This window comes from Bufo gargarizans, chromosome 2 (assembly GCF_014858855.1).
Source record: "Bufo gargarizans isolate SCDJY-AF-19 chromosome 2, ASM1485885v1, whole genome shotgun sequence".
NCBI classification, from domain to species: Eukaryota; Metazoa; Chordata; class Amphibia; order Anura; family Bufonidae; genus Bufo; species Bufo gargarizans.
In genome coordinates this window covers 104,869,063-104,895,247 of record NC_058081.1, presented here as the reverse complement: position 1 = coordinate 104,895,247, position 26,185 = coordinate 104,869,063, and the positions used below count along the sequence as shown (strand labels likewise).

The 26,185-nt window shown below is 43.6% G+C and overlaps 1 protein-coding gene across 2 annotated transcripts; it reads right to left on the bottom strand.

Annotated features, from left to right (window-relative positions):
* Window positions 1-8,589: 8,589 nt before the first annotated feature.
* CALML4 (calmodulin like 4) lies at window positions 8,590-25,683 on the bottom strand. Of its 2 annotated transcripts, XM_044283141.1 has the most exons (5): window positions 25,621-25,683; window positions 25,395-25,425; window positions 12,882-13,022; window positions 10,360-10,548; window positions 8,590-8,740 (listed from the first exon to the last, which is right to left on the bottom strand). In XM_044283141.1, the coding sequence occupies exons 1-5, from the start codon at window positions 25,621-25,623 to the stop codon at window positions 8,643-8,645; spliced, it is 462 nt and encodes a 153-aa protein (XP_044139076.1). In that variant the 5' UTR covers window positions 25,624-25,683; the 3' UTR covers window positions 8,590-8,642. The 2 variants fall into 2 exon arrangements, with proteins under 2 accessions (XP_044139076.1, XP_044139077.1); XM_044283142.1 differs by lacking the exons at window positions 12,882-13,022; window positions 25,621-25,683 and having other exon boundaries at window positions 25,395-25,420.
* Window positions 25,684-26,185: the final 502 nt, after the last annotated feature.

Sequence of the window (26,185 nt, the reverse complement as noted above, 5' to 3'; positions counted from 1 at the left end):
TAATGGCATCTGAGAATATAGATGTAGTGGCTGTTACTGAGACGTGGTTCAAGGGGAGTAATGACTGGGATATAACAATACCAGGGTTCTCTATACAGGAAAGACCGAGAAGGCAAGAAGGGGGAGGGGTGACCCTGTATGTGAAAGATAGCATAAAATCTAATTTGATACAAGTTAGCGAGAACAATTTAGAGTCAGTTTGGGTTACCTTGCAGCTTGATAATCATAAGGTAACTCGTGTAGGTGTGATATATAGACCACCTAGCCAAGTCAAAGAATTAGATGATCTACTAGTTGAGGAAATAGCTAAAATGACATTGAAGGGGGAAGTTATCATTATGGGAGACTTCAATCTTCCAGATGTAAACTGGAAAACCAAAATAGCTAGTTCTGCTGATAGGAGTACAGATATTCTAAATTCCCTACTGGGATTCTCTCTACAGCAAGTAGTGGAGGAGCCAACCCGGAAGGAGGCCATTTTAGATTTAGTATTCACAAATGGGAATTTGGTATCTGATATTACTGTAGGGGAAAGCTTGGGATCTGGTGATCACCAGTCAGTGTGGTTTACTATAAGTACAGTGACTGAGTCACACCACACAAAAACAAAAGTTTTAGATTTTAGAAAAACTGACTTTTCTAAAATTAGATTAGTGGTATACGAGTCCCTATCAGACTGGAACAGTTTCATTGGAGTCCATGAGAAATGGGACTACTTAAAAGTCTCTTTCCTTTTTTGCTTTTACTGACAAGCCTAATGCAATTTTCTGTTGCCTTCAATAGTGCATTGAAGGCAACAGAAAATTGCATTAGGCTTGTCAGTAAAAGCAAAAAAAGGAAGAGACCACTGTGGTACTCAGCAGAAGTGGCCAAAATCATTAAAAACAAAAAGATAGCATTTAGGAATTATAAAAAAAAAAAAAAGAGGATGACAGACAAATTTATAAGATTAGGCAGAGAGAGGCCAAACAAGTTATAAGAGCTTCTAAAGCACAGGCAGAAGAGAAATTAGCTCAGTCAGGAAAAAAAGGCGATAAGGCATTCTTCAGATACATAAATGAAAAAAGGAAACTAAAACAAGGAATTACCAAATTAAAAACTAAAGAAGGAAGGTATATGGAAGAAGATAAAGAACTAGCTGACTGCCTCAATGAATACTTCTGTTCAGTTTTTACAAAGGAAAATGAAGGAGAAGGACCTAAGTTAGGAAAGAAGACTAATGAATCTTTTGACGCATGTGTCTTTACAGAGGAAGAGGTTCTAAGTCAACTGTCTAAAATTAATACAAATAAGTCACAGGGCCTGATGGGATACACCCAAAGCTATTAAAAGAGCTCAGTGGTGAACTAGCAAAACCATTAACAGATTTATTTAACCAATCACTGGCAACAGGAGTCGTCCCAGAATATTGGAAATTAGCAAATGTTGTGCCCATTCACAAGAAAGGTAGTAGGGAGGAATCGGGCAACTATAGGCCAGTAAGCCTGACATCAATAGTGGGGAAATTAATGGAAACCATACTTAAGGAGAGGATTGTGGACCATCTAAAATCCCATGGATTGAAAGATGAAAAACAGCATGGGTTTACTTCAGGGAGATCATGTCAAACTAATCTTATAGATTTTTTTGATTGGGTGACTAAAATAATAGATGGAGGAGGTGCAGTAGACATCGCTTATCTAGACTTTAGTAAGGCTTTTGATACTGTCCCACATAGAAGGCTTATCAATAAAGTGCAGTCATTGGGCTTGGACTCCAATATTGTTGAATTGATTAGGCAGTGGCTGAGGGACAGGCAACAGAGGGTTGTAGTCAATGGAGTATATTCAGACCAAGGTCTTGTTACCAGTTGGGTACCTCAGGGATCTGTTCTGGGACCCATATTGTTTAATATCTTTATCAGCGAAATTGCAGAAGGCCTCAATGGTAAGGTGTGTCTTTCTGCTGATGATACAAAGATTTGTAACAGGGTTGATGTTCCTGGAGGAATACACCAAATGGAAAAGGACTTAGGAAAACTAGAGGAATGGTCAAAAATCTGGCAACTAAAATTGAATGTTAAGTGCAAGATAATGCACCTGGGACGTAAAAACACAAGAGCAGAATATAAAATCAGTGATACAGTCCTAACCTTAGTATCTGAGGAAAGGGATTATTATTTCAGAAGACTTAAAGGTAGGCAGACAATGTCACAGAGCAGCAGGAAATGCTAGCAGAATGCTTGGGTGTATAGCAAGAGGAATTACCAGTAGAAAGAGGGAGGTGCTCATGCCGCTCTACAGAGCACTAGTGAGACCTCATTTGGAGTATTGTGCTCAGTACTGGAGACCATATCTCCAGAAGGATATTGATACTTTGGAGAGAGTTCAGAGAAGAGCTACTAAACTGGTACATGGATTGCAGGATAAAACTTACCAGGAAAGATTAAAGGACCTTAACATGTATAGCTTGGAAGAAAGACGAGACAGAGGGGATATGATAGAAACTTTTAAATACATAAAGGGAATCAACAAGGTAAAAGAGGAAAGAATATTTAAAAGAAGAAAAACTGGTACAAGAGGACATAGTTTTAAATTAGAGGGGCAAAGGTTTAAAAGTAATATCAGGAAGTATTACTTTACTGAGAGAGTAGTGGATGCATGGAATAGCCTTCCTGCAGAAGTGGCAGCTGCAAATACAGTGGAGGAGTTTAAGCATGCATGGGATAGGCATAAGGCCATCCTTCATACAGACGTGGACAAAATTGTTGGTACCCTTTGGTCAATGAAAGAAAAAGTCACAATGGTCACAGAAATAACTTTAATCTGACAAAAGTAATAATAAATAAAAATTCTATAAATGTTAACCAATGAAAGTCAGACATTGTTTTTCAACCATGCTTCAACAGAATTATGTAAAAAAATAAACTCATGAAACAGGCATGGACAAAAATGATGGTACCCCTAGAAAACACAGAACATAATGTGACCAAAGGGACATGTTAATTCAAGGTGTGTCCACTAATTAGCATCACAGGTGTCTACAACCTTGTAATCAGCCATTGGGCCTATATATATGGCTCCAGGTAATCACTGTGTTGTTTGGTGATATGGTGTGTACCACACTCGACATGGACCAGAGGAAGCAAAGGAAAGAGCTGTCTCAAGAGATCAGAAAGAAAATTATAGACAAGCATGTTAAAGGTAAAGGCTATAAGACCATCTCCAAGCAACTAGATGTTCCTGTGAGTACAGTTGCACATATTATTCATAAGTTTAAGATCCATGGGACTGTAGCCAACCTCCCTGGACGTGGCCGCAGGAGGAAAATTGATGACAAATCTAAGAGACGGATAATCCGAATGGTAACAAAAGAGCCTAGAAAGACTTCTAAAGAGATTCAAGGTGAACTTCATGCTCAAGGAACATCAGTGTCAGATCGCACCATCCGTCGTTGTTTGAGCCAAAGTGGACTACATGGGAGACGACCAAGGAGGACACCATTGTTGAAAACGAATCATAAAAAAGCAAGACTGGAATATGCCAAACTACATGTTGACAAGCCACAAAGCTTCTGGGAGAATGTCCTGTGGACAGATGAGACAAAAATCGAAGTTTTTGCCAAGGCACATCAGCTGTATGTTCACAGACGAAAAAATGAAGCATATCAAGAAAAGAACACTGTCCCTACTGTGAAACATGGAGGAGGCTCTGTTATGTTCTGGGGCTGCTTTGCTGCGTCTGGCACAGGGTGTCTTGAATCTGTGCAGGGTACAATGAAATCTCAAGACTATCAAGGAATTCTAGAGAGAAATGTACTAGCCAGTGTCAGAAAGCTTGGTCTCAGTCGCAGGTCATGGGTCTTGCAACAGGACAATGACCCAAAACACACCGCTAAAAACACCCAAGAATGGCTAAGAGGAAAAAATTGGACTATTCTAAAGTGGCCTTCTATGAGCCCTGACCTCAATCCTATTGAGCATCTTTGGAAGGAGCTGAAACATGCAGTCTGGAAAAGGCACCCTTCAAACCGGACACAACTGGAGCAGTTTGCTCATGAGGAGTGGGCCAAAATACCTGCTGAGAGGTGCAGATGTCTCATTGACAGTTACAGGAAGCGTTTGATTGCAGTGATTGCCTCAAAAGGTTGCGCAACAAAATATTAAGTTAGGGGTACCATCATTTTTGTCCATGCCTGTTTCATGAGTTTATTTTTTTACATAATTCTGTTGAAGCATGGTTGAAAAACAATGTCTGACTTTCATTGGTTAACATTTATAGAATTTTAATTTATTATTACTTTTGTCAGATTAAAGTTATTTCTGTGACCATTGTGACTTTTTCTTTCATTGACCAAAGGGTACCAACAATTTTGTCCACGTCTGTATAAGATAGGGCCAGGGGCTATCCATAGTATTTAGTATATTGGGCAGACTAGATGGGCCAAATGGTTCTTATCTGCCGACACATTCTATGTTTCTATGATAATATGCGTCTTTTATGTCTAGGGTTGACATTACGCATTGCGGAAACAACTGATTTATTGCTGACTGTGTTGATTTCCATCTTGAATTTCTTGTACTTCAGGAATTGGTTTAGGTATTTCAGGTTTATTATCATTCTAAAAGTCCCATCCGGTTTAGGAACCAGAAAAAGGGAAGAATAAAATCCCCTCCCTCTCTCTGACTCCGGAACCTCTATTAATACTTTTTTCTCTAGGAAGATAAGCAACTCCTGTTTTAAGGCGTGTTTTTTATAGATTTCTGATCCAGGTTTGTAACTATCATCCTGTCCGGTGGGAGAGAGGCGAACTCTAGCCAGAAGCCGTCTCTTATGACGCCCAGGATCCAAGGACTTGCAGAGATCTTCTCCCAAGCCTGAAGGTAAAGAGACAACCTTCCTCCCACCGGAATGGAACCGTCATTGCTGACTGTTTTTAGAACGGCTACTGGACTGCGAGCTGAAAAGGAAACCTTTTTCTTTCCTAGCTTTATTTCTCCAGAATTTCTGCCTTTTATCTTTGATATAATCCCTCTTGTTTTTACGAAAAAACTGACGCTTTTTCGCCGGTTTGGAGGATGGAAAGCCTTTTTTGTCGCCTGCGGCTTTTTCTAATAAATCGTCCAAAACTGATCCAAATAAGAAATCCCCCTGGCAGGGAATGGCGCATAGTTTATTTTTGGATCCTGTATCTCCTGACCACCCCTTCAACCATATAGCCCTTCTAGCAGAATTAGCTAAGGCCGCGGACCTAGCACTCATCTTCAAGGCATCTGCAGAGGCATCTGATATAAAGTCGACAGCCTTCATGATGGTAGGGAAAACCTCTAGTAACTGTTCTCTTGGGGTTTTGTTTTCTATGTGGGATTCCAGGTCCTGTAACCATAACTTAAGAGATCTTGCTGTGGAAGTAGCTGCAATGTTAGGTTTAAATGCCTGAGTAGAGGCTTCCCAGGCGTTCTTGGTAATTAGATTCCAGCTCACCCGCCTTGTCTTGCAAGGTGCACGGATATAAAGGATGAAGCCTTGTTATAATAGGTTGAAAGGAAGGAAATCCGGCACTCAAAATTGATGAAGTCGTTGGTTCCTTTATTTGGTCATGCGATATATCAGGTACAGAATGATTTATAACCAGTGATGCCCTTGTCAGTCTACGCGTTTCAAACGACAAGGTTCTTATTCATGACTGAGGAGTGTTCTAGAGTTACCACTTATGTAAGAAAAAATGAAAAGGAGAAACCTCCTCCTCTGGCCACTCCCCTGGAAGTGGGGGTGATTTCAAATCATTACTAGTGGTAGCAGACTGAAAACTTCCAGGTCCTAATTTAACCCCATACAATAAAATTTTATTTATTTGACTGTTATAGTAAAAATCCAGATAAAAAAAAAAAATTGCTTGTGTGTAATAAAAAAAATGTATATATGGACTAGCAGGCAGAATCCTAGCCATTCCGTTTATCTGAGCATCATAAGAAAAGACCTCTATATGCCCAATAAAATAATGAAGAAATTCCAAAAAGAGAAACAAAAAGAACCATATGCATTACACAGCTTCATGTATATTTTGATTTACATGGTTAAAAACCTGCTTGGTCTGCCTAGCCGTCCATATACACAAGTTTTTTTTTTTTTTAAACCAAGTAATGGCAGAAATTTGGCAATATAGAGACACTATTTCAATTAGCTGGAGATCTTAAATTAACAGAGATCTCCTTCCTTCCCTCCTCATCCTCTCCCTATTTTAAATAAGAATGGTAACTGTATAAACATGTACAATCCTAAGCATGTAATATGCAATAAGAAGCTTCATGATAATGTGTTTAGTACACATGCATTATTTATTTTCTAACATTAAGTCCTGCCGGGCTTCTGGTCTTCAGGCGTAAGATCCAGTAAGCCTCTCTGCACACAATGCGTTTTTTCAGGTCTCCACCCCGAACATGTGATTGTATTTTTTCAATGCCGAAGGCAGTGAAAAAACTCAAGCTTCTCGCGTGCTTTGAAATAAAGTGTTTGGCTGCACTTGAGATGTTGGTATAGTTGGGATTAGTAATGTAATTCATGTGTTCCATTAATCTAGTTTTTAGCTTTCTTGTAGTATTCCCTACGTAGAGTAGATCACATTCTTTACATTTTACAACATATATGATGCCTACTGTGTTGCAATTAATGTAGGACTTTATCATAAATTGTGGAATGGTCACTATCATTAAATATTTTTGTGGGGGGTTACATAGTAGCAGGTTCTGCAGGGACTATATCCACATCTACTGGAGCCTGTATATTTAAGCCATGTATTTTGCTCTTTCTTAGATGTGGATGTGAATAAGGAAGGTGACAAAGAGGTCGCCACGGTTGGTGATCTTCTGGCGACCACCCTGTAAGCCTCCTTCCAACAATTTGTAGAGAGGCGTCTATCTTAGGAGGCCTATCCCAGAAAGAACATTCCCCCTCGTCAAAAGGATATTTCCTTTTAACATTTTTTGGAACAAATAACTTTTGGTCTGGTCTTTTCCATTCCTTTTGAATTAGGGATCCTTATGTTTTTATTTATAGGAAAAACCCTAGACTTTTTATGACCCAGGTCACCAAACATAATCTGCTGGATTGTTTTTGGCTCCTTGGGTTCGTCCACCTTCATTGTAGCCCTAATGGCTTTAAGCAGGGAGTCCGTGTCCTCATGAGAAAATTGTGGATTACTCACTGATTCCCCTTCTGAAGAAGAATCTGAAGTACCGCAGATCTCGCCCTGCTCCGCTTTAGCCCCAGAAGAATCTGAGAAGCAACTAGAATGAGCCTGCTTGCCTGTGGGGACGATGGAAGAAATTTCCTAAATTCCTTCATAGAATCCGCGATTTCGGATTTTACCATGTTCTTAATATTTTGCATAAATGATGGGGACTCCTCTTCCAGTATATTATTAATGCAGTGCTGGCAAAGCAATTTTGGCCAGGAGGGGGTTAACTTTTTCCTACAGGTTGAACATTCCTTCCCCCGTGTTTTAGCAGTCGCCTTCCTAGGGCTCTTTTTAGGATTCAAAAAAATAAACAGAATGGACCCCCTTAAAATAAGGAAACTGTAAGGATAATAGTTAGTATTAACCCCCTTACCCCACCAGGAATACCGATCTCGTATCGAGGTTGTCCTGTTCACCAGTGCGCTGACCACTATCCTCTTCCATAGTATAGTGTAGAGATGGAGGGTCTTCCATAAACTAGGTCTGTAAATATCCTTGCTGGCTGGCTGGCACCCTCCCACCTGTGCACTGACAGGGTAAAAATACCCCAGGTAAGGTCCCCTGGAGAAATCCACCTGCAGCCTCTATTCTCACTTCCGGAACGCCATGCTTTCCAAATACTGGAAGTGGTCGAGCGTCACTTCCGGTCCGCGCCAACCATCGTGAGAACAAGAACCCTGCTCCGCCCCCTGCCTCTGAAATGGCACAAGGGAAGCGGCCTGCGGAAGAAGAGACCCCGGACCTCCTGAACACTGCCAGGAGGTGACAGCGGTACCTCCCGGTACCACCGGCCTGCCTTTGGATGTCCACTCTGCTTCAGCCAGGACCGGGAAGGGCGGAATCCAGACTTTAGGCAGCTCCCAGTGGAGACTTGCGCCATACCAGGTAACCCTATGTTTCAAACAAACACCGGTGGGGCCCTGCAACCTTGTAGCTCTCCACAGAAGTGTCCTATCCATAGGACAGAAACTGGTGGATAGAGGCCGGGTCCCTCCTTAAAAAGCTCTCCACGGAAGTTCCTGTTTCCTGTCCTGGATAGAGACTGACTCTCAAGGGTGCTGTCATGGGCATAAGGGAAAATGTTTGTAGGGCATTTTACAACTTCCTATTGCCTAGCACAGGGGTCAGCAACCTCCGGCACTTCAGGTGTTGTGAAACTACATCTCCCATCATGCACACTTGCTTGGCTGCTCTCTAAACTCCCACACAAGTGGAAAGAGCATGCTGGGAGTTGTAGTTTCACAACAGCTGGAGTGCCGAAGATTGCTGATCCCTGGCCTAGCATGTAACATTTGGCTGCTGTGGGTTTTTGCGCAAAAGAAACAAAAGTACAAAACTTTATTTTATTTTTTTATTAAAAGATGTAGTGTAAAACCACCCTGATGGGGATATCGTGTAGCAACAAAGATTTCTTCTTCAGCCAGAGTTTAATAGTCTGGTAACGGCAGTGTTATCTTCTTCACAAAGTCTTCATACTTCACCATTCCATCAGGTCCTACCTCAACATCTCGAAAGAGATCATCCACTGAAAACAGAAAAGTGTTGTAGTCTGTGAGCTCCTTTTAGAGAAAATATACAGTGTTCTGCATTGTCTACTTTTAATGTGGTCATACACTTTGGTCTTTTGTCAGCTGAACCCACAGTGTATGGGGAGCTCGTGACTCTCCCCTAACATGATGTTGGGGATTGGGTCGGAGACAAGGATCGGGAGATAAGCCAACACCAGAGGTGTCTGGCAGTGGCTTCCTCAGCTCTCCCCATAGAATACACGTTCGGCCCACTGGCGGATCCGGGGGGGGGAAGCGCTCATCTCCATAGTCATCTGTATCACCGTCTACAGGACAGCAATACAAATGCCTGTGCTGCGGCAGGGGAGGGAGAGGAGGTGTCCCTTCCCCTTCCTCTGATAGGCTGCCGGCCTAGTGCCTGCAGCCTATCAGAGGCCGGCGCAGGCGGCACGATAACGTCATCGCGCTGCCTGAGCCGTACAGCACGGGACACAGGCCGGAAGAGGTCTGCATCGCATCGCTGACATGGAGGTAAGTATAGTGGACTTTTTTTTTTTATATATATGTACAATAGTTTTACTGGCACATTAGGGGAGGGCCTCTTGTTACTGGCACATGATGGGGGGGGGGTGCTCTTGTTACTGACATGATTGGGGACATCTATGGGGGCACATTTTACTGGCACATTATTGGGGGCACTTCTTACTGGCACATTATTGGTGGGCACTATAGGGGCATCTACTGAGGCCACAAAGAAGGGGTATTTTATATGGGGGGCTCTGTACAGTAGCATTTTATACTGGGACACATTATGGTGGGTACTATGGGGAAGGGGGGAGAGGAGCACTATAGGGTCATCTATGGGGGGCACTAAGAAGGGGTATTTTATACTTGCAAATTATGAGGGACACTGAGGGAATCTACTGGGGCACTATATATGGGGCATTTTATACTGGTACATTATGGGGGCACTATATAGAGGTATTTTATACTGGCACATTATGGGGGCACTATGGGGACATTAGCGCAACTGGGGGAATTACAAGGGGGTATTTTTTGCACTGTCTATTATAAGGAGAATTATTACTATTGGGGGGGGGGGGCATTATGGTGAGCCCCTAGTAGCAGCACCAGACTCTCCCTGCTTTGCTATCCCTCGGCCCCTTCTCCAAATCCTTATTATGAAATCTTTCTCATTAGGATAAAACACAACATTAGCTCCGCCGAGCCCCCCAGCCAAAGTGTTGAAGTGGCGTCCGAGATCCCCAAGGGGCCAAGCAAAGTAACTGTAAGTTTTCATGTGAAATATGTTTGTTATACACATATAGCCTACACTGTGCCAGACAATATACAGTATACCGCTACACTGTGTAGTCTTGTGGCGGCGGACAGAAAATAATCTGGAAGTGCCCCTCCCGAGACCAAGCTCTCGATCCGCCACTGGTTCGGCCAAACGAAACGTGTGTATGGGGAAGTCAGAAGAGATCACTGTCAGACAAATAATTGTTTGGCTGACAACTATTGAATGGGTATGAGTGCCTTTAGACTTTTCGGGCCTGTGAATATGCAAATACAATAGTAACACTAGGCATCTCACACAACGTAGACTTGTTTCTATTATCTCTATTAGTCTTGCCTTCTTCAGGTGTTAACTTTTCTCCTATTCTGGTTAGTTTAGCCTTGAGCTCGTCCAGAGGGATCACTCCTTTCTTTTGCCTGTCTGTCATCAGCATGGCCACAAGGATCTCATTCTCTGGGTCTTCCTGCTTCTGCTGACGGTACATAATGGTCAAGAAGGTTGAAAAATCCAATTCTCCATCTTTACCTGCAGAGTAGAGACAAGTGTTACTAACGGCGGGCCCCTATCTCAGATACAACACTTATCAGGCGACCACAGATAATGGGGGCCTCTTCTGTTTACGCTGCTCAATTGAGCGGACAATTGTTTACCTGACAATTGGCAGCACCTTTAACAAGCAGATCATCGCTAACGAGCGATCCTACGAATGCTTCTTAGGGCTCATTCACACGAACGTTTTTTGCGTTCCGTATATGGAACCATTCATTTCAATGGTTCCGCAAAAAAAAAGGAATGCATTCCGTTTCCGTATTTCCGTTTTGTTGAAAGATAGAACATGTCCTATTACTGCCCGCAAATCAAGTTCCGTGGCTCCATTCAAGTCATGGGGTCCGCAAAAAAAAACGGGACACATACGGAATTTACTCCATATGTCTTCCATATCCATTCAGTTTTTGCGGAACCATCTATTGAAAATGTTATGCCCAGCCCAATTTTTTCTTTGTAATTACTGTATATGCCATACAGAAAAACAGAACCGGAAACACTACTGGAAAAAAAAAACGGATCTAGGAAAAACGCCCCGCAAAACACTGAAAAACACATACGGATGTGTGAACGAGCCCTTAAAGGGAACCTGTCACCGGGATTTTGTGTATAGAGCTGAGGACATGGGTTGCTAGATGGCCGCTAGCACATCCGCAATACCTAGTCCCCATAGCTCTGTGTGCTTTTATTGTGTAAAAAAAACAATTTGATACATATGCAAATTAACCTGAGATGAGTCCTGTATGTGAGATGAGTCAGGGACAGGACTCATCTCAGGTTAATTTGCATATGTATCAAATCAGGTTTTTTTACACAATAAAAGCACACAGAGCTATGGGGACTGGATATTGCAGATGTGCTAGCGGCCATCTAGCAACCCATGTCCTCAGCTCTATACACAAAATCCAGGCGACGGGTTCCCTTTAAGGGCCCTTTACACAGGCTAAGAATCCACCAGATAATTCCTAACTAGCATTCATAGGAACTCTCATTACCGATTATCTGGCAGTATAAAGGTTCCGTCAAGGAGGAGGGGAAGGGGCCTGACATCTAGGACCCCCACTGATCACAAGACTGAAGGCTGTGGGGACCCCCAAAATGGAGTAGCAGGTTAGGTACAGCACTCTGGAAGAAAGCAGCTATGCGTTTCTAATTGTGTACAACCCCTTTTAAGAGGAGCGCTATGAATAAAACTGATCGACTCTTACACCTAGTGCAAGGCCTGAAGTGGCAGCATGCGACTTCTCTGTTTGGTGTGCATTGTGTCCTAGGCATCGGTTTCACAGAGTATCAGTTCTGTGCAGTTTAATGACAGGTTTTACATGGCGCTAAAACTGTCCTTGTAACATTGTAAAAACAGAGCAACACAAGTAGGCAGGGCCAGCAATACCATAGTGCAGCACAAACTACCACCCCAGCAGAACCGAAGACCACAGTGCAGCACAAACTACTGCCGCTCTCCTGCTGCAGTATTCAACTGTGTCACTGTCCTGAGCACGGCCATACAGTTGAAATCAGGAGGGCCGCTGGACAGGTACATACCTAATGCTCCTAGAATTGTTCAGGAATGAATAATGATGACTTATCCTCAAGAGAGGTCATAATTATCACTAGGGAAGAGCGAATCGACTTCGGATAAAACTTTGTTTCAGTACTGTACGGCGCACTTGAATTTATTGGCTCTCATGAGCTGAAGTTATCACTTCACAAAGTCTCGTGAGACTTTGTGTAATAACTTCATAAATTGATTTCTACTGTAAAAAAAAACATTTCCCAAACTCAGGTTCGGCTCCAAGTGGTACCTTGGAACCAAACCCGAGTTCGGGAAATGTTTTTTTACAGTAGAAATCAATTTATAAAGTTATTATATTCACTCATCCCTAATTATCACATCGGCAGGGGTCTGAGTCCCCCCGACACTCAGCTGTTTCAGGTAGCCACCACGCTCACCTGAGCTCTGGTGAGCGATGCAGGCTCCTGGTAGCCTTCCAAACACAGCACTGTACATTGGATAGCGGCTGTGCTTGGTATTGCAGCTCAGCCCCATTGACTTGATATCACATGGCCTAGGAAGAGGCTGTGGCACTCAATGAGGGCCAGTCTCTTCTAACAGCTGATCGGTGGTAGCCCTGGGTGTCAGACTCCACTGATCTGATATTGATGACATGGCAAGCGGCTATGAGGAGGGCTCATGTGGCCCCTCTGAAATTTCCCTGTAGGGTCTATGGCCAGTCCACACCTGACTCAATGTATACATGAATCAAATAATATAGTTCTATGATTTTTCCTGGAAATTTTTTACTAATTCATACCAATTTTATGCACTTGGAGGTGACAGGCAACTTCTACAGGGGTAGGACAAGCGCCCAAGCAACGCATGACAGTCAGAAGGTCTGGAGCAGGAATCTTGCCCTTTCCCTTTTTATCATATAGAGTAAAACATTCCTTGAACTCTGTGAGAAAATGAGAAATGACAATATAATACAACCTGCGAAACAAAAGGTTACATTTATAGTTTTCACAGTGGAGTCATACAGGACATAATGAAAGGAAAGCAGAAATCAACATAAGTTCTGCTTAGTGCTCGTTTCTGCCCCTATCCAGTCACAGCGATTACCCTAAGGATTATTTATCCATCACGATGACCCCACTCATGCAGAAGATCGGGGCTGGGATGACGGCTAGGTGCTACCCATAATGGGGGGTGGTTGGCTTAATCACGGGTGCATTTGCGGCCGCTCAGCCTCATAGGACTCTAAGCCTGAAGCTTATGAAGCAGTAGAATGGCACAAGTGGTCATGATGACATCACTGTGACCTCCTGCATAGGGACTTGTGTGATCACATCATTGCCCAACAGTAGTGATGTCATGAGGACCATCTGCAATGGGACACGGCAACACGGGCCACAGCTCAGGCAGGGGAGCGGGAGTGAGGTTTATTTTTTTACAGTAAAAATCACCGCTACCAAGGGGAGGAACATCGTATATACAAGGCACTACAGAGAGGGGCACCAACGAGGGGGAGCATTATATATACCTAGCACTAAAGACGGGGATACATCTACTGGGAGCACCAAGGGGGAGAGCATTGTGCGTGTGTATATATATATATATATACAGTATATATTAGCGCTACAGAGTGGGGCACCGAGGGGGAGCATTATATATACACCTAGCACTAAAGATGGGGGTCTACTGGGAGCACCAAGGGGGAGAGCATTGTGCGTGTTTATATATATATATATATATATATATATATACAGTATATATTAGCGCTACAGAGTGGGGCACCGAGGGGGAGCATTATATATACACCTAGCACTAAAGACGGGGGAATCATCTACTGGGAGCACCAAGGGGGAGAGCATTGTGTGTGTGTGTGTGTGTGTGTGTATGTATATATATATATATATATATAGCGCTACAGAGTGGGGCACCAAGGAGAAGTAGCATTATATATATCTGGCACTAAAGAGGGGGCATCATCTACCTGGGGGCATCATTAATACACCTGGCACTACAGAGGGGGGCATTATATATATATATATATATATATATATATATGTATATACTAGAACTACAGGGGATGAGGTCGGAGGAGCATTATAGATATAAATATATATATTGGAACTACAATGGGGCAGTATAATATAGGGCACATTAAAGGGGAGTTATAACTGCAGAGGGGCAGTAGAAGTACACAGGCATTGCAAGAAGGGTTTTGTAAATACTTGGGGCACTAGGTTTATACAGTCCTACTCAAAAAATGTTTTGTCTCACTCCCATTTCTTCTTGTTGCATGTTGAAGCTCTACTTGAAACCTTGTTAAGATCCAGCCATGCTAAATATGATTTTTTTTTTTGCCATTTTTCAAGTGGTCTTAAACTTTTGATCAGGACTGTATCATTAATACTGGAGGTACTATAGGGGCATTATTATTATTATTAAGCACAATATGTAGGCATTGCTACTAATGAAGGCAGTCTGGGAGCACTATTACTATGGGGGGGGGGGGGGACGACGACTATCTATGCCACTGTTATTTCTGACAGTATAGTGTTTGTGGGCACGGGGGAGAACAATGGGCACAGTATTGGGAGGAGCCATAGGATCACACAGTGGTCTGTATACATTTGGTGGACGATCTTGGGCCTATATAAATGGGTCTTAGGTGAAAATCTGTAACTGTCCCCCATCTAACATATGCCACATAGTTATACTGGTGTTGTTTTATGTGGCAGAGGGGGCTGCACACCCCTAACCCCAAAGACGTCTGCCTGTGATGTTCTGAACCAAATGGAGAAGAAAATGGAAGTGAAGAAATCAAATCTGTGGAGACGTCACCTGTAAGTCCTTGACTTTTTTCAAATGTGTTTTAATATGTTTATTAGGAAGAAAGGCTACTTTAAATAGATTTTTTTGGGGGTGCGCAATTTGCTTGTTCCACCTAGGGCACCAAAATAAATTGTTGTTGAGGTAACCATGAGCTAGGATCTCTTTCCAAGGGTTCCACAGCAAACTCACTGCTTGACACCAGGCTACATCGACTCTTGAGGTAAGTCTGGATGTGATATTATATGTCCAACACCAATTCTGCTAAGAATCCATGACGATCTTCCGGGTCCGGCGCTGGTATGGAGTGACACGCAGGAGATAAGCTCCGTGCACCTCCGCAGCTTTTCCAGTCTCCTCAGACTGCCGCAAGGCTCACTTTCTTCGCACAGTGTGGGGAACCGATCCGGAATTGGTATACACTGCAGATGGAGAGGTATCTGCTTAGGAGCGGGAAGACCATGGGGGAAGGAGAGGACGCGGGCCCCGAGCCCAGCACACCTAACAAGATGGCGACAGAAACACTCATCGCGTCAGAGGAGCAGCCGGTGAGATCGCCAGAAAAAAATGCTACACTCCTCCTAAGAGGACTTATTTAATACAAATGCCCTCTCACCCCAAGACCTAAAAAAGCTAGCCCTGGAAGTGGCAAGTCATTTGGCCCCTGACCTTAAAGCCTCGCTATCAACAAATTTAGTGCAGACGGCACTAAACGACGTGCAGGAATCTTTCAACTTGCAGAAACACAGGCTAGATGAGCTAGAGCAGCGCACAACATGTGCAGAAGAAGATATCGACAGCACCAAATCATCTATTTCTGCGCTGAAACGCACAATTGGAGAACTCACTGAAAAAATTGATCTGGAGAACCGCTCCAGGCGCAGCAATGTGCACATGGTGGGGCTGCCAGAGGAAAAAAGGGCCCTGAACTGCGACACATTTGTGAATCAGAGCTGCCCAGAGCTCTGGGTTTATCTTTCCCACGCAGAGTGGAACGAGTACACAGATTGGGGCCGCTCAAAGGGGGAGAGGAGGGCCAACCAGAACATATGCCTAAGACGGGACAAGTAATTATGAAGTTCTTAGACTTCACAGATAAGGAAGAAATTATGCGGGCGTTCCGGGCTCGGAAAGAAGTGCTCACCTTTCAGGGATCCATGGTTATATTGTTCAATGATTACTCAGCAGCCGTAACGAAGAAAAGGAGGGCATTTAGTGATGTCTGCACTTCTCTCTTTCGTCGCAATATCAGTTTCCAACTGCTCTATCCCGCATTGCTTCGGGCCCAATGTGCTGATGGATCTTATAAAACTTTCAACTCTTCTAAGGAGGCCGAAGCCTTCTTTGCTCAAGGCCCCTATATCCGGGACAGTGAGGAAGCTGCATCGACGACCACTGGGGGATCCAGAATGTCACAAAGACCCCCAAATGCTACTACATCATCACAAGGGCAGCAGGACAAAGACACCTCCAAGACGCCGGCAAAAGAACAACAGAGACTGCGTCGCTGAGTACTTATGTTCCTATATGTCTTGGGACTTCTACCTGAAGGGTAATATGTTTAGTGGTTCCACCCCTGGAGGACCATTGTTTTTCTCTCTCTTAGGTCTTTTTATACCAATTTAGAGGAGGTAGCGGAGTGCCGTTAGGTACCAGAAAAACGTGAAGTTCATAATGCAGAAAATGCTGAATTTTGGTTTAATTAACCCGATTTATAACACCAGTTTTACAGGGTCCTGGTTTTGTAGTCCCCTGATACATGTTATATGGTTATTATATTTTATTGCTGTCTATGTGGGGTACGCGATCAAGGGTTCATTGTATGTGGATATCATATCATGCTTAATTTAATAACTTGGAATGTTAAAGGCCTACGTTCCCCGCAGAAGCGCATGATGATTCTACGTCATCTGAAGCGCTTAGGCGCTAATATAGCGCTTTTGCAGGAAACCCATCTAGAAGGGACAGATTTTCATAGAATGGCTAAATTGTGGGTAGGTGAGGTGTATGGGTCCTCTGCTGTTCAGGGGAAGGCGGGAGTCCTTACTTTGATACATAAGAACCTATCACAGAGGACCCAGGCCCTCTTTAATGATGATGCGGGAAGAATATCTGCTTTTACATTATCTTGTTCTGGGGGAGATATGGCTACATATAACATTTATGCCCCTAATGTATCCCAGGGCCCCTTTTACGCTCAGCTGAGCGCTAGGATACTGCAAGACCCCATAGGGGACAAACTTTTGGGTGGAGACTTAAATGCGGTGGTGAGAAGGTTAGAGGACCGACAGAGGGTGACACGAACAGGGCAGACGGATAAACCGGACGCAGAAATAGTGAGTCATTTTCTTTCAGACTCCGGCATGTTAGATTCCTGGAGGGTTCTTCATCCTGACGAACGACATTTTACACACTACTCGCATGTACATGACTCATGGTCACGTATTGACTACTGGCTATTGAGCCCCCATTTATTACACAGGGTACAAGATGTTTCTATAGGTGACTTGGTGCTATCCGACCACTCCCCGGTGGTGCTGACTATGACCGACTCCATCCCACATGGCACAGATTTTTTGTGGAAATTCCTGTCTTTCATGGCAAAAGATGACTCCTTTGTGGAACTGGTAAAAGGTTGGTGGCTAGAATACAGCTCTTTGAAACAGGAACATGCCTCAGATCTCCAGCTTTTCTGGGAGGCAGGTAAAGCGGTCATGAGGGGTCGACTGAAAAAGCATTCAATAACCTTCATTGGGAGTGGCTGGAGCGGGTGCTAGACAGAATGGGTTTCTGGGGACCCTTTTGAACATATCTCGAGAAATTATATGACAAACCTCAAGCTCGAATTGGCAAACCTGGAAATCTGTCTGCCCCCTTTGAGCTTCATAGAGGCACCAGACAGGGGTGTCCTTTGTCCCCCCCCCCTCCTGTTCAATATAGCGGTGGAACCCCTGGTACGTTACCTTAATAGACAAGGGCAGTTTACTGGTATCCGAGTGGGACTTAAAGGCAATATTCTTTGCGGATGATATCCTACTTTTCGTAGGGAAACCCACTGAGAAATTTCAGATATTAGACAAAAACTCATGTACCTCGGCTGGGGAAACAACTCTGAAAATCAAGGGTCGCACTTATGTGGCATACCAGTAGCTAGACACACTATCAAGTATCTAGGAATCAAACTAGGACACACGGCAGATTCATTGTATAGACTAAATAATACCCCTTTGTTCCATAAAATCTCGCAGGAACTACAAAGGTGGCAGGGTCTCCCTTTATCCAGGGGCGGACTGGGCCGGGGGGCAGGGGGGCAATTGCCCCCCGGACCTCCCTGGCTTGCTGTCCCGGCCGGCCGGCCGGGCCGGAATAAACAGCCACTTTATGCCAGGGAGACGGGGAGCAGGGGAGGCGTGTTGCCGGCAGCCTATCAGACAGGCCGCCGGACCGGCGCAGGCGGCGCGATGACGTCATCGCGCCACCTGCGCCGGTCCTGCGGCCTAACTGAGCCGCTGCGCTGCCATAAAGTGATTGCATCTGTGCTGGCTGGAGGCGGGACCGGAGTATTCCAGAGAAGCAGGGAGGTAAGTATAAGTCTGACTGACATTTTTTCTTTTTTTTTCTTTATTTCTGTCCCTATCTGGCTACTACTGGGCTGGCACTTTATGAGGGGGGTGGGGGGCAGGGGGGCACAATCTGGCTAGTGGCTACTCCTGGCACATTATAGGGGGGCCCCCCCTAATCTGGCTACTGGGCTGGCACTTTATGAGGGGGGGCAGGGGGGCACAATCTGGCTAGTGGCTACTCCTGGCACATTATAGGCCCCCCCCTAATCTGGCTACTACTGGGCTGGCACTTTATGAGGGGGGTGGGGGGCAGGGGGGCACAATCTGGCTAGTGGCTACTCCTGGCACATTATAGGGGCCCCCCCCCTATCTGGCTACTGGGCTGGCACTTTATGAGGGGGGTGGGGGGCCGGGGGGCACAATCTGGCTAGTGGCTACTGGTACATTATGGCACATTATGGGGGACCTATGGCTACTGGCACATTATGGGGGACCTATGGCTACTGGCAGATTATAGGGGGGGGCTATGGCTACTGGCAGATTATAGGGGGGGCTATGGCTACTGGCAGATTATAGGGGGGGCTATGGCTACTGGCAGATTATAGGGGGGCCTATGGCTACTGGCAGATTATAGGGGGGCCTATGGCTACTGGCACATTATGGGGAACCTATGGCTACTGGCACATTATGGGGAACCTATGGCTACTGGCACATTATGGGGAACCTATGGCTACTGGCACATTATGGGGGACCTATGGCTACTGGCAGATTATAGGGGGGGCTATGGCTACTGGCAGATTATAGGGGGGGCTATGGCTACTGGCAGATTATAGGGGGGCTATGGCTACTGGCAGATTATAGGGGGGCCTATGGCTACTGGCAGATTATAGGGGGGCACTATCTGGCTACTGGCACATTATATGGTGGGCTATGGCTACTGGCACATTATAGGGGGGCCTATGGCTACTGGCACATTATAGGGGGCCTATGGCTACTGGCACATTATAGGGGGGCACTATCTGGCTACTGGCACATTATAGGGGGGCACTATCTGGCTACTGGCACATTATAGTGCTGGGCCTATGGCTACTGGCACATTATAGGGGGGCCTATAGCTACTGGCACATTATAGGGGGGCTATTGGCTACTGGCACATTATAGGGGGCACTATGGGGACATTAGCTCAATTGGGGACATTACAAGGGGGTATTTTTTGCACTATTATAAGGAGAATTATTTCTACTGGGGGGGGGGGGCATTATGGTGGGCTTTATTACTCCCCCATGGTCTGAGTCCCCTAGTAGCAGCACCATCCTCTCTCTGCTCTGCTATCCCTCTGCCTCTTCTCCAAATCCTTATTATGAAATTTTTCTCATTAGGATAAAACACATCAGCTCCGCCGAACCCCCGGCCAAAGTGTGGAGGTGTCTGAGATCCCCAAGGGTCAAGCCAAGTAATTGTAAGTTTTCATATGAAATATGTTTGTTATACACATATAGCCTACACTGTGTCCCACAATATACAGTTTCTCCTGCAAAAGTCATCAAGTGTCATGGCGGGGGGGACACAGAGCAGCGCCTAGCGGGGAGGAGAGAATACACGGATGCAACACTGTATCAGCCAGAAAATGACACTTTCGGCATTATACCAAAAATTCCATTTTCGGCTGATATGTTTCGGCGACCGATATATCGGAGCATTCCTAGTTTATTTTGTTTTCCTGTGTTGGAATTTACATGGCTGACGAAAGTGGCAAGGGGAAATGGGAAAGCAGGAGGGGGGCTCAGTGGGCCTCTGGGTGTTACTTGCCCCCTGGGCCAAAAGTTGCCAGTCAGCCCCTGCCTTTATCCCTTTTAGGGAGAGTACATTTAATCAAAATGATCAGTTTTTCCAAACTTTTATACCCGATGCAAACGCTGCCTCTATAAATTAAACATACTGATATCACCACGCTTCACAGCGAAATGGCCCACTTCTCGTGGAAAGGTAGACGCCCTCGGATAGGAATCAGAAAGCTCATGGCACTTAAAATCAAAGGTGGCATGAATTTGCCGGATGTTAGGTTATACAACCTATCTGGCTTATTTAGACATATAATAGATTGGGTAAGGGAGACCAGCCATTGATCTGACTTTGACTTGGAGAAAACCCTGGTGGCACCTTTTGCTCCTTGTACCCTGTTACATACAAGTATCAGGGACAGAAAAGAAAAAAGAGGGGGTTAATCACCTGACTTCTCTGAAAGAGGATCAGGAAACTTAACTCGCAGGGCGCCAATAGGTATGGATACGACAAACTTTTACTAGAACTATAAAAAAAATGTTAAAACATAAGGTAGTAAAATACAATGACCACCAGAATCTAAGTGATTTAGAATCTATGCAATTTAAAAAGAAGGCTGCCGACGGGATATAACTAGCTAGGAAAGTGTACCTAGACAAGAATAGGCAGTTTGAGGAAAAAGATTTTTATCCCATAGGGAGGCGCCACTCTTCCGTTAGTAGTCAGCAGAAATTGTATATTTATAAAAATTCTTTATAAATGGTGATATTCATAGCATGATTTTATCAGACTATAGATAAAATATATTGTAAATATTTAGCCAGTAGTATGTAAACCAAATCTATAATATAAAACTTGGTTTATACTCACTTCACCCAGGAGGAGAGATGGGGGATAAACTCAAAACACCCCCAAACCCTTCCTCCTGCGCCTGGCTCGCTTCTAGAAAGTCAGGAAATAAACGGCAGTCCTTCAACTGGAACTTCTTGTTAATTCCTTTTATTGAGTAGTCAGGGTGGGGTGAGGAGAAGGCTCAACGCGTTTCGGGGATATATAAGTCCCCTTCATCAGGAGCATGTCTAATGGTGAACAAACTAGCTTATTTAAATCAAATGTGGCGCAAAAAAAAAAAAAAGGTTTGGCGCCACATTTGATTTAAATAAGCTAGTTTGTTCACCATTAGACATGCTCCTGATGAAGGGGACTTATATATCCCCGAAACGCGTTGAGCCTTCTCCTCACCCCACCCTGACTACTCAATAAAAGGAATTAACAAGAAGTTCCAGTTGAAGGACTGCCGTTTATTCTCTTCATCTTCAGGCACACTTTGGTCGCCTGGAAGGCTATCAGGAAACTCTTTCGCCTTAGTCAGAGAATGTCCAAATATCTGTCTTTATGAGAAACAATAAACTATTCAGAGTGGAGAGATAAGGGGATACTGACAGCAGCACATCTGATGCACCAAACGGACAACAGATGGCTAACACGCCAAGAAATCACAGACACATATGGGTTAAACCCCTTTCAAAGCGTACAATATGCGAAGGTCCACCATTTCCTTTCCAGTTGTTTGTTGAACCCTTCAGAGGAGACCAGACAGAATGCTTTCGATAAAATAGTGCGCAGAGGAACAGGACCGCAGTCAATCTCCTTTTTGTACTCCCAAGTTAGGGAGGTTCTGGGAGATGGGCTACCTAAACAGACTTTCAAGACCTGGGCTAGATTGTTAGAGGATCAGGAGGTGGAAGAGAAAATATTGAAAGGTTGGTGGGCAATGAGAAACCACATCATAAATGAGAATTGGAGGGACACGCATTTTAGGATCATGCACAATGCCATTTATGCTTTTAATCTTCCCCCAACAATAAATAAACCTGACAGATTGACACACTGCCCGAAATGTCAGATGCAAAGGTCCGACTTATTTCATGGGCTGTGGACCTGCCCGAAATCTGCAGAATTATGGGGACAGGTTGTAACTCTCGTTGAGGATGTCTAGAAATTAGACATACCTCTTACGCCCATAACTTATCTCTTCCACTTTTGGGAGACGGAGGGGAATGGTGGCCAGTTGGAACAGGAATTACCAGTCCTATTCCATGCAATATGTCTGGTAACTAAGAGGTTACCAGACATTCGTTACAACCCTCATGCCCCACCAAGGATAATATACTTAGAAGGGAGGAACAGAAAGTGGGGAAATTTGTTAAAAAATGGCGTGGCTTTTTAACGCATATTTTCTCTGATGGGAAAATAGAAAACATAATGAGGCCTTTTACTTTGACGAAATGGTATCTAATGGAGCAATTAAAAGGTTCCTTAGGCAGACTACAACAGGGACCTTAAAGAGTTTTCTTGTCCTTAACGGGAGCCTTATGACATATTTGGAGTATTATGTAGAACATACCCTTATCGACGGTCAGGGTTTTAAAACCTAGGGTTTTTGAAGGTGATGTATCCCGTGGAGACAGTTCTGTTTCTGTTGTGTTTTATGTTTTTTGACAAAAAAAAGGGGGGAAACAGAAGGCAAAAGATCACTCTCACGAATTCGAGTACTAAGGAGGCTGTAACTGTACATTTTGAGAAATGTGAAAAAGTGACAATAGTGTAATTTTCAACTATGTTGGTAAATGTGAACTTATTGTCAACATGTATGCCTGTACTTAATAGGTATGCCTGTACTTAATAGGTATGCCTGTACTTTCCCGTAATAAAAATGTTTTAAAAAATAAATATAAAGAATCCATGACAATTTTACAGCAAAATCTGCGTGCGTCGGGATTTTGCTGTGAGTTCACCGTGGATTCTACCCCTATACATTGAAGGGACACAGAACCAGCATGCTGCCACTTCTGGATTTCCTCTTATTTTGTGACATAACAGTTCTGACTACAATAAACATGCAAGAATTGCACTTAGTAGTTTTCTTCTTAGTACATTAAAGGGGTCGTCTAATCTACAGATATTGATGGCCTATTCTAAGGATAGGTAATCAATATCAGATTGTGGGGGTCTGCCGGCTCCAGAAACTAGACAGTGTATGGAACTGGAAGCAGACAGCTTTATACTTTATGTAGTGAGTAGTGCATCTTAGCTACCATTTAAAGGAAATGTGTCACCAAAACTTTTATCTGCCATTTAAAACCAAACAAATACTTTTTTCTAATCTGTTTTTATTTTCTGATTGTAGATTTTTTTAAATGTATTTTATCTCCTGAACATGATTCTTAACATCAGCAGTACGGCAGCCCCATGGGCCATAGTGACAATGGTCACTAACTTCTATGGGAGAGTTTTCTAGGCATGCCCTGTGACCTGTGCAGAGGTCATTGTACAAGGGAAGACTAGATAAGCTCTGACAATCCCCTATTGTGAATGGTGGATCCTGTCTTATCTGTACACAGAGGTGATATCATTACAGGCAGGATTAGAATGAGTTAAATGCAGTGTTCTCTATAGACCAACAAGTTGCGCCAATTATTAGATAGTGACCAGAGCAAAAACTGCAGGATTTTTGGTTTTAGTTTAAATATAAAAAGTTGAAAATTAAAAATAACAATTAAAAATTATTTAAAAATATATTAAACATAAAAAGTGATGTAAAGAGTAGGTTATTTTCTGATAACACATTCCCTTTAAGTGAATGGGCGTTAAGCTGCAGTACATCAGTTTCTGAAACTACATAGTGTACAGAACCTTCTGCTTCCATGTGAGACCACCACCGATCTGATATGGATGACCAATCCTTTCAGAGGACATTTTGTATTCCAGTGAAAGGGGCTGAGCTGCAATATCAGTCACACCCTAAGGACAAGTGTGCCGTTTCTGAAATATAGCAGCCATATTTTTCTAATCAAAAGAACCCCTTTAAATGTATAAACTGTATAGTGTAAGCTCACATTCTCCCAGTGGTGGCTGAAGCCAGCCGAATTGCATAATTTAATAATATATCAATACAGAAATTTAGAGGTATGTACCAGAAAAATGGAGTTACTACCACTATAAAGATATAAGAACTTAGGTACTGTACTTTCAACAAACTTTGCATAAATCAATAGTCTAGGTGAACTTAAGAACATTTGTAATGTATCTGATTAGAGAAAGATTTCCCCACTTATCAGCCACTTCCTTGTCTGCCTACAGAACTGATTATTCATTATTAATGCACAGCTAAAACCAATCTTGAGAGGCAAGGCCAACTATCAGCTCACTGAGGCATGCTACACATACAAGTCTATAGAGAGCTGCTGGAGGAAGACAGAGCCACATATACACTGCTGTGAACGGATCCGATTATGTACATGGCCGGTGGCTGCGAGGAGGGCTCAGGCAGCCTCTCCTTAAGTTTTCTATCTCACTCCAGTACTGGACTCACAGCTACACTTCTCAATACTGTATTGTATAATGTCATCCATGCTGCTTCTTCTGAGATAGTGCTACAGAGAGATGGTGGAGCAGGATCTCCTTTTCTCTATGTGCTGTGTATGGAAGACATCATAGCAACCAGTATAGCCATTAGCTCTGGGAAAGTTAACAAGTCAGCAGGATACAAGTCATATAATGCCAAATATAGTGTAAGGCTCTTTTTACGCTGCGTTCGCAGGTTCGGTCCAAGGTTTCTATTGGGAGGATTTCCTGGTGGAAAACCTTGGATGCAACTGAGTGGCATTCATCACCCATAGGCGCCCACGTTTATAAAAAATGTGTACTGGGCGGTATAGAAAAGTGCAACCTGCTGTACTATTTCATGTAGTCCAAACACAGAAATCTTAACCAAGACCAAAAAAATACACTTTTTTTTTTTTTTTTACTCCATTGGTGTAATGGGTACCTATGGGTCCATTTAAGGGTACATTCACACAGGTGCGCACTGCATCATGCTGCAGACCCATTGACTTCAGTGGGTTTGTGGTCCACATGTTGCAGTGAAGTATAGGAAATGTCCTATCTTTTGCAATGTAGCAGCACGGAAGCGTGAATGCCTCCTAAGGGTAAAGAGAATATCTCACAACTGGACCATTGTTGTAACAGAAAGTAAATTATAAAAGTAACTGGTTTTTCATGCTGAATCATATTCAAATATTTAATCTTGGCACAACCCCATTAGTTTCTGTAGACCAGTCCTCCCAGGCTCCCCAAAAACTTACTTTGGATGTCATCTTGAGACAGGAACTTTGTCTGCAGAAAATACAATATCAGTTACCTAACAGTACGATAATGGCAGCAACACATGCAAACATGTAGAAAATAAAAATGATGAGGTCCAGAGGAATACAGCTAAAAAGGTCATCAGGCTTAGAAGAATAATTGTGGTCATCTACCCTCAATGAACTGGGAACGGATGTACAGGTGTGCCGTCTGATAATAACCTACCATCTCTGGTCTCTGTGCTGTTCCTGCTTCCTGCTGTGTGCAAGATGTTAAAGTCCACAAAGGAAGAAGAACGTCCGGCCGCAGTAATGCTATTGTCATAGAGACCAGGGGTCAGATTCCAGCATGATCCACCAGGTAACAGGTCCTATTACCCTCATAAAACAGCTGTCACACAAGACTCCAATTCCCATGAAGTATTTATGGCGTGTACGCAGAATGCGGCCTCTTGGACAATTCCCATACTTTTGTCTTACAGAGCATAAAATGTGTATCAAGCAAATTAACTCTTTATTTTCTGCATGTGCATATAACTCTAACGTTGCCCCAAGGACATCATGTCCTCACATTACCTCTGCTGGCTCAGTAAGCTTGGGTAAGTGTAAGGAATATGTCTTTTTATGCCTGCCTCTGATGATTCTCTCAGGGGATATAGGTCCATTTGTATAGAGCAAGCCATTTTCATCCTTCATTAGAAATACGCCCGGAAACCAATGTTAATATGCATTTTTAAAAGCATTCAAAATAAACATATTAACATTAGGCTGGTTCCTTATTTGGAGGGTCC

Bases quoted from the DNA above. Each gene is read 5' to 3' on its own strand.
- CALML4 (XM_044283141.1), bottom strand. The intron at 13,023-25,394 runs GTAAGTTTTTGG...ATTTTCTCACAG, and splicing joins GTCTCAAGATGACATCCAAA to AGTTCAAGGAATGTTTTACT. The intron at 8,741-10,359 runs GCAAGACTAATA...TTCTGTTTTCAG, and splicing joins AAAGTTAACACCTGAAGAAG to TGGATGATCTCTTTCGAGAT.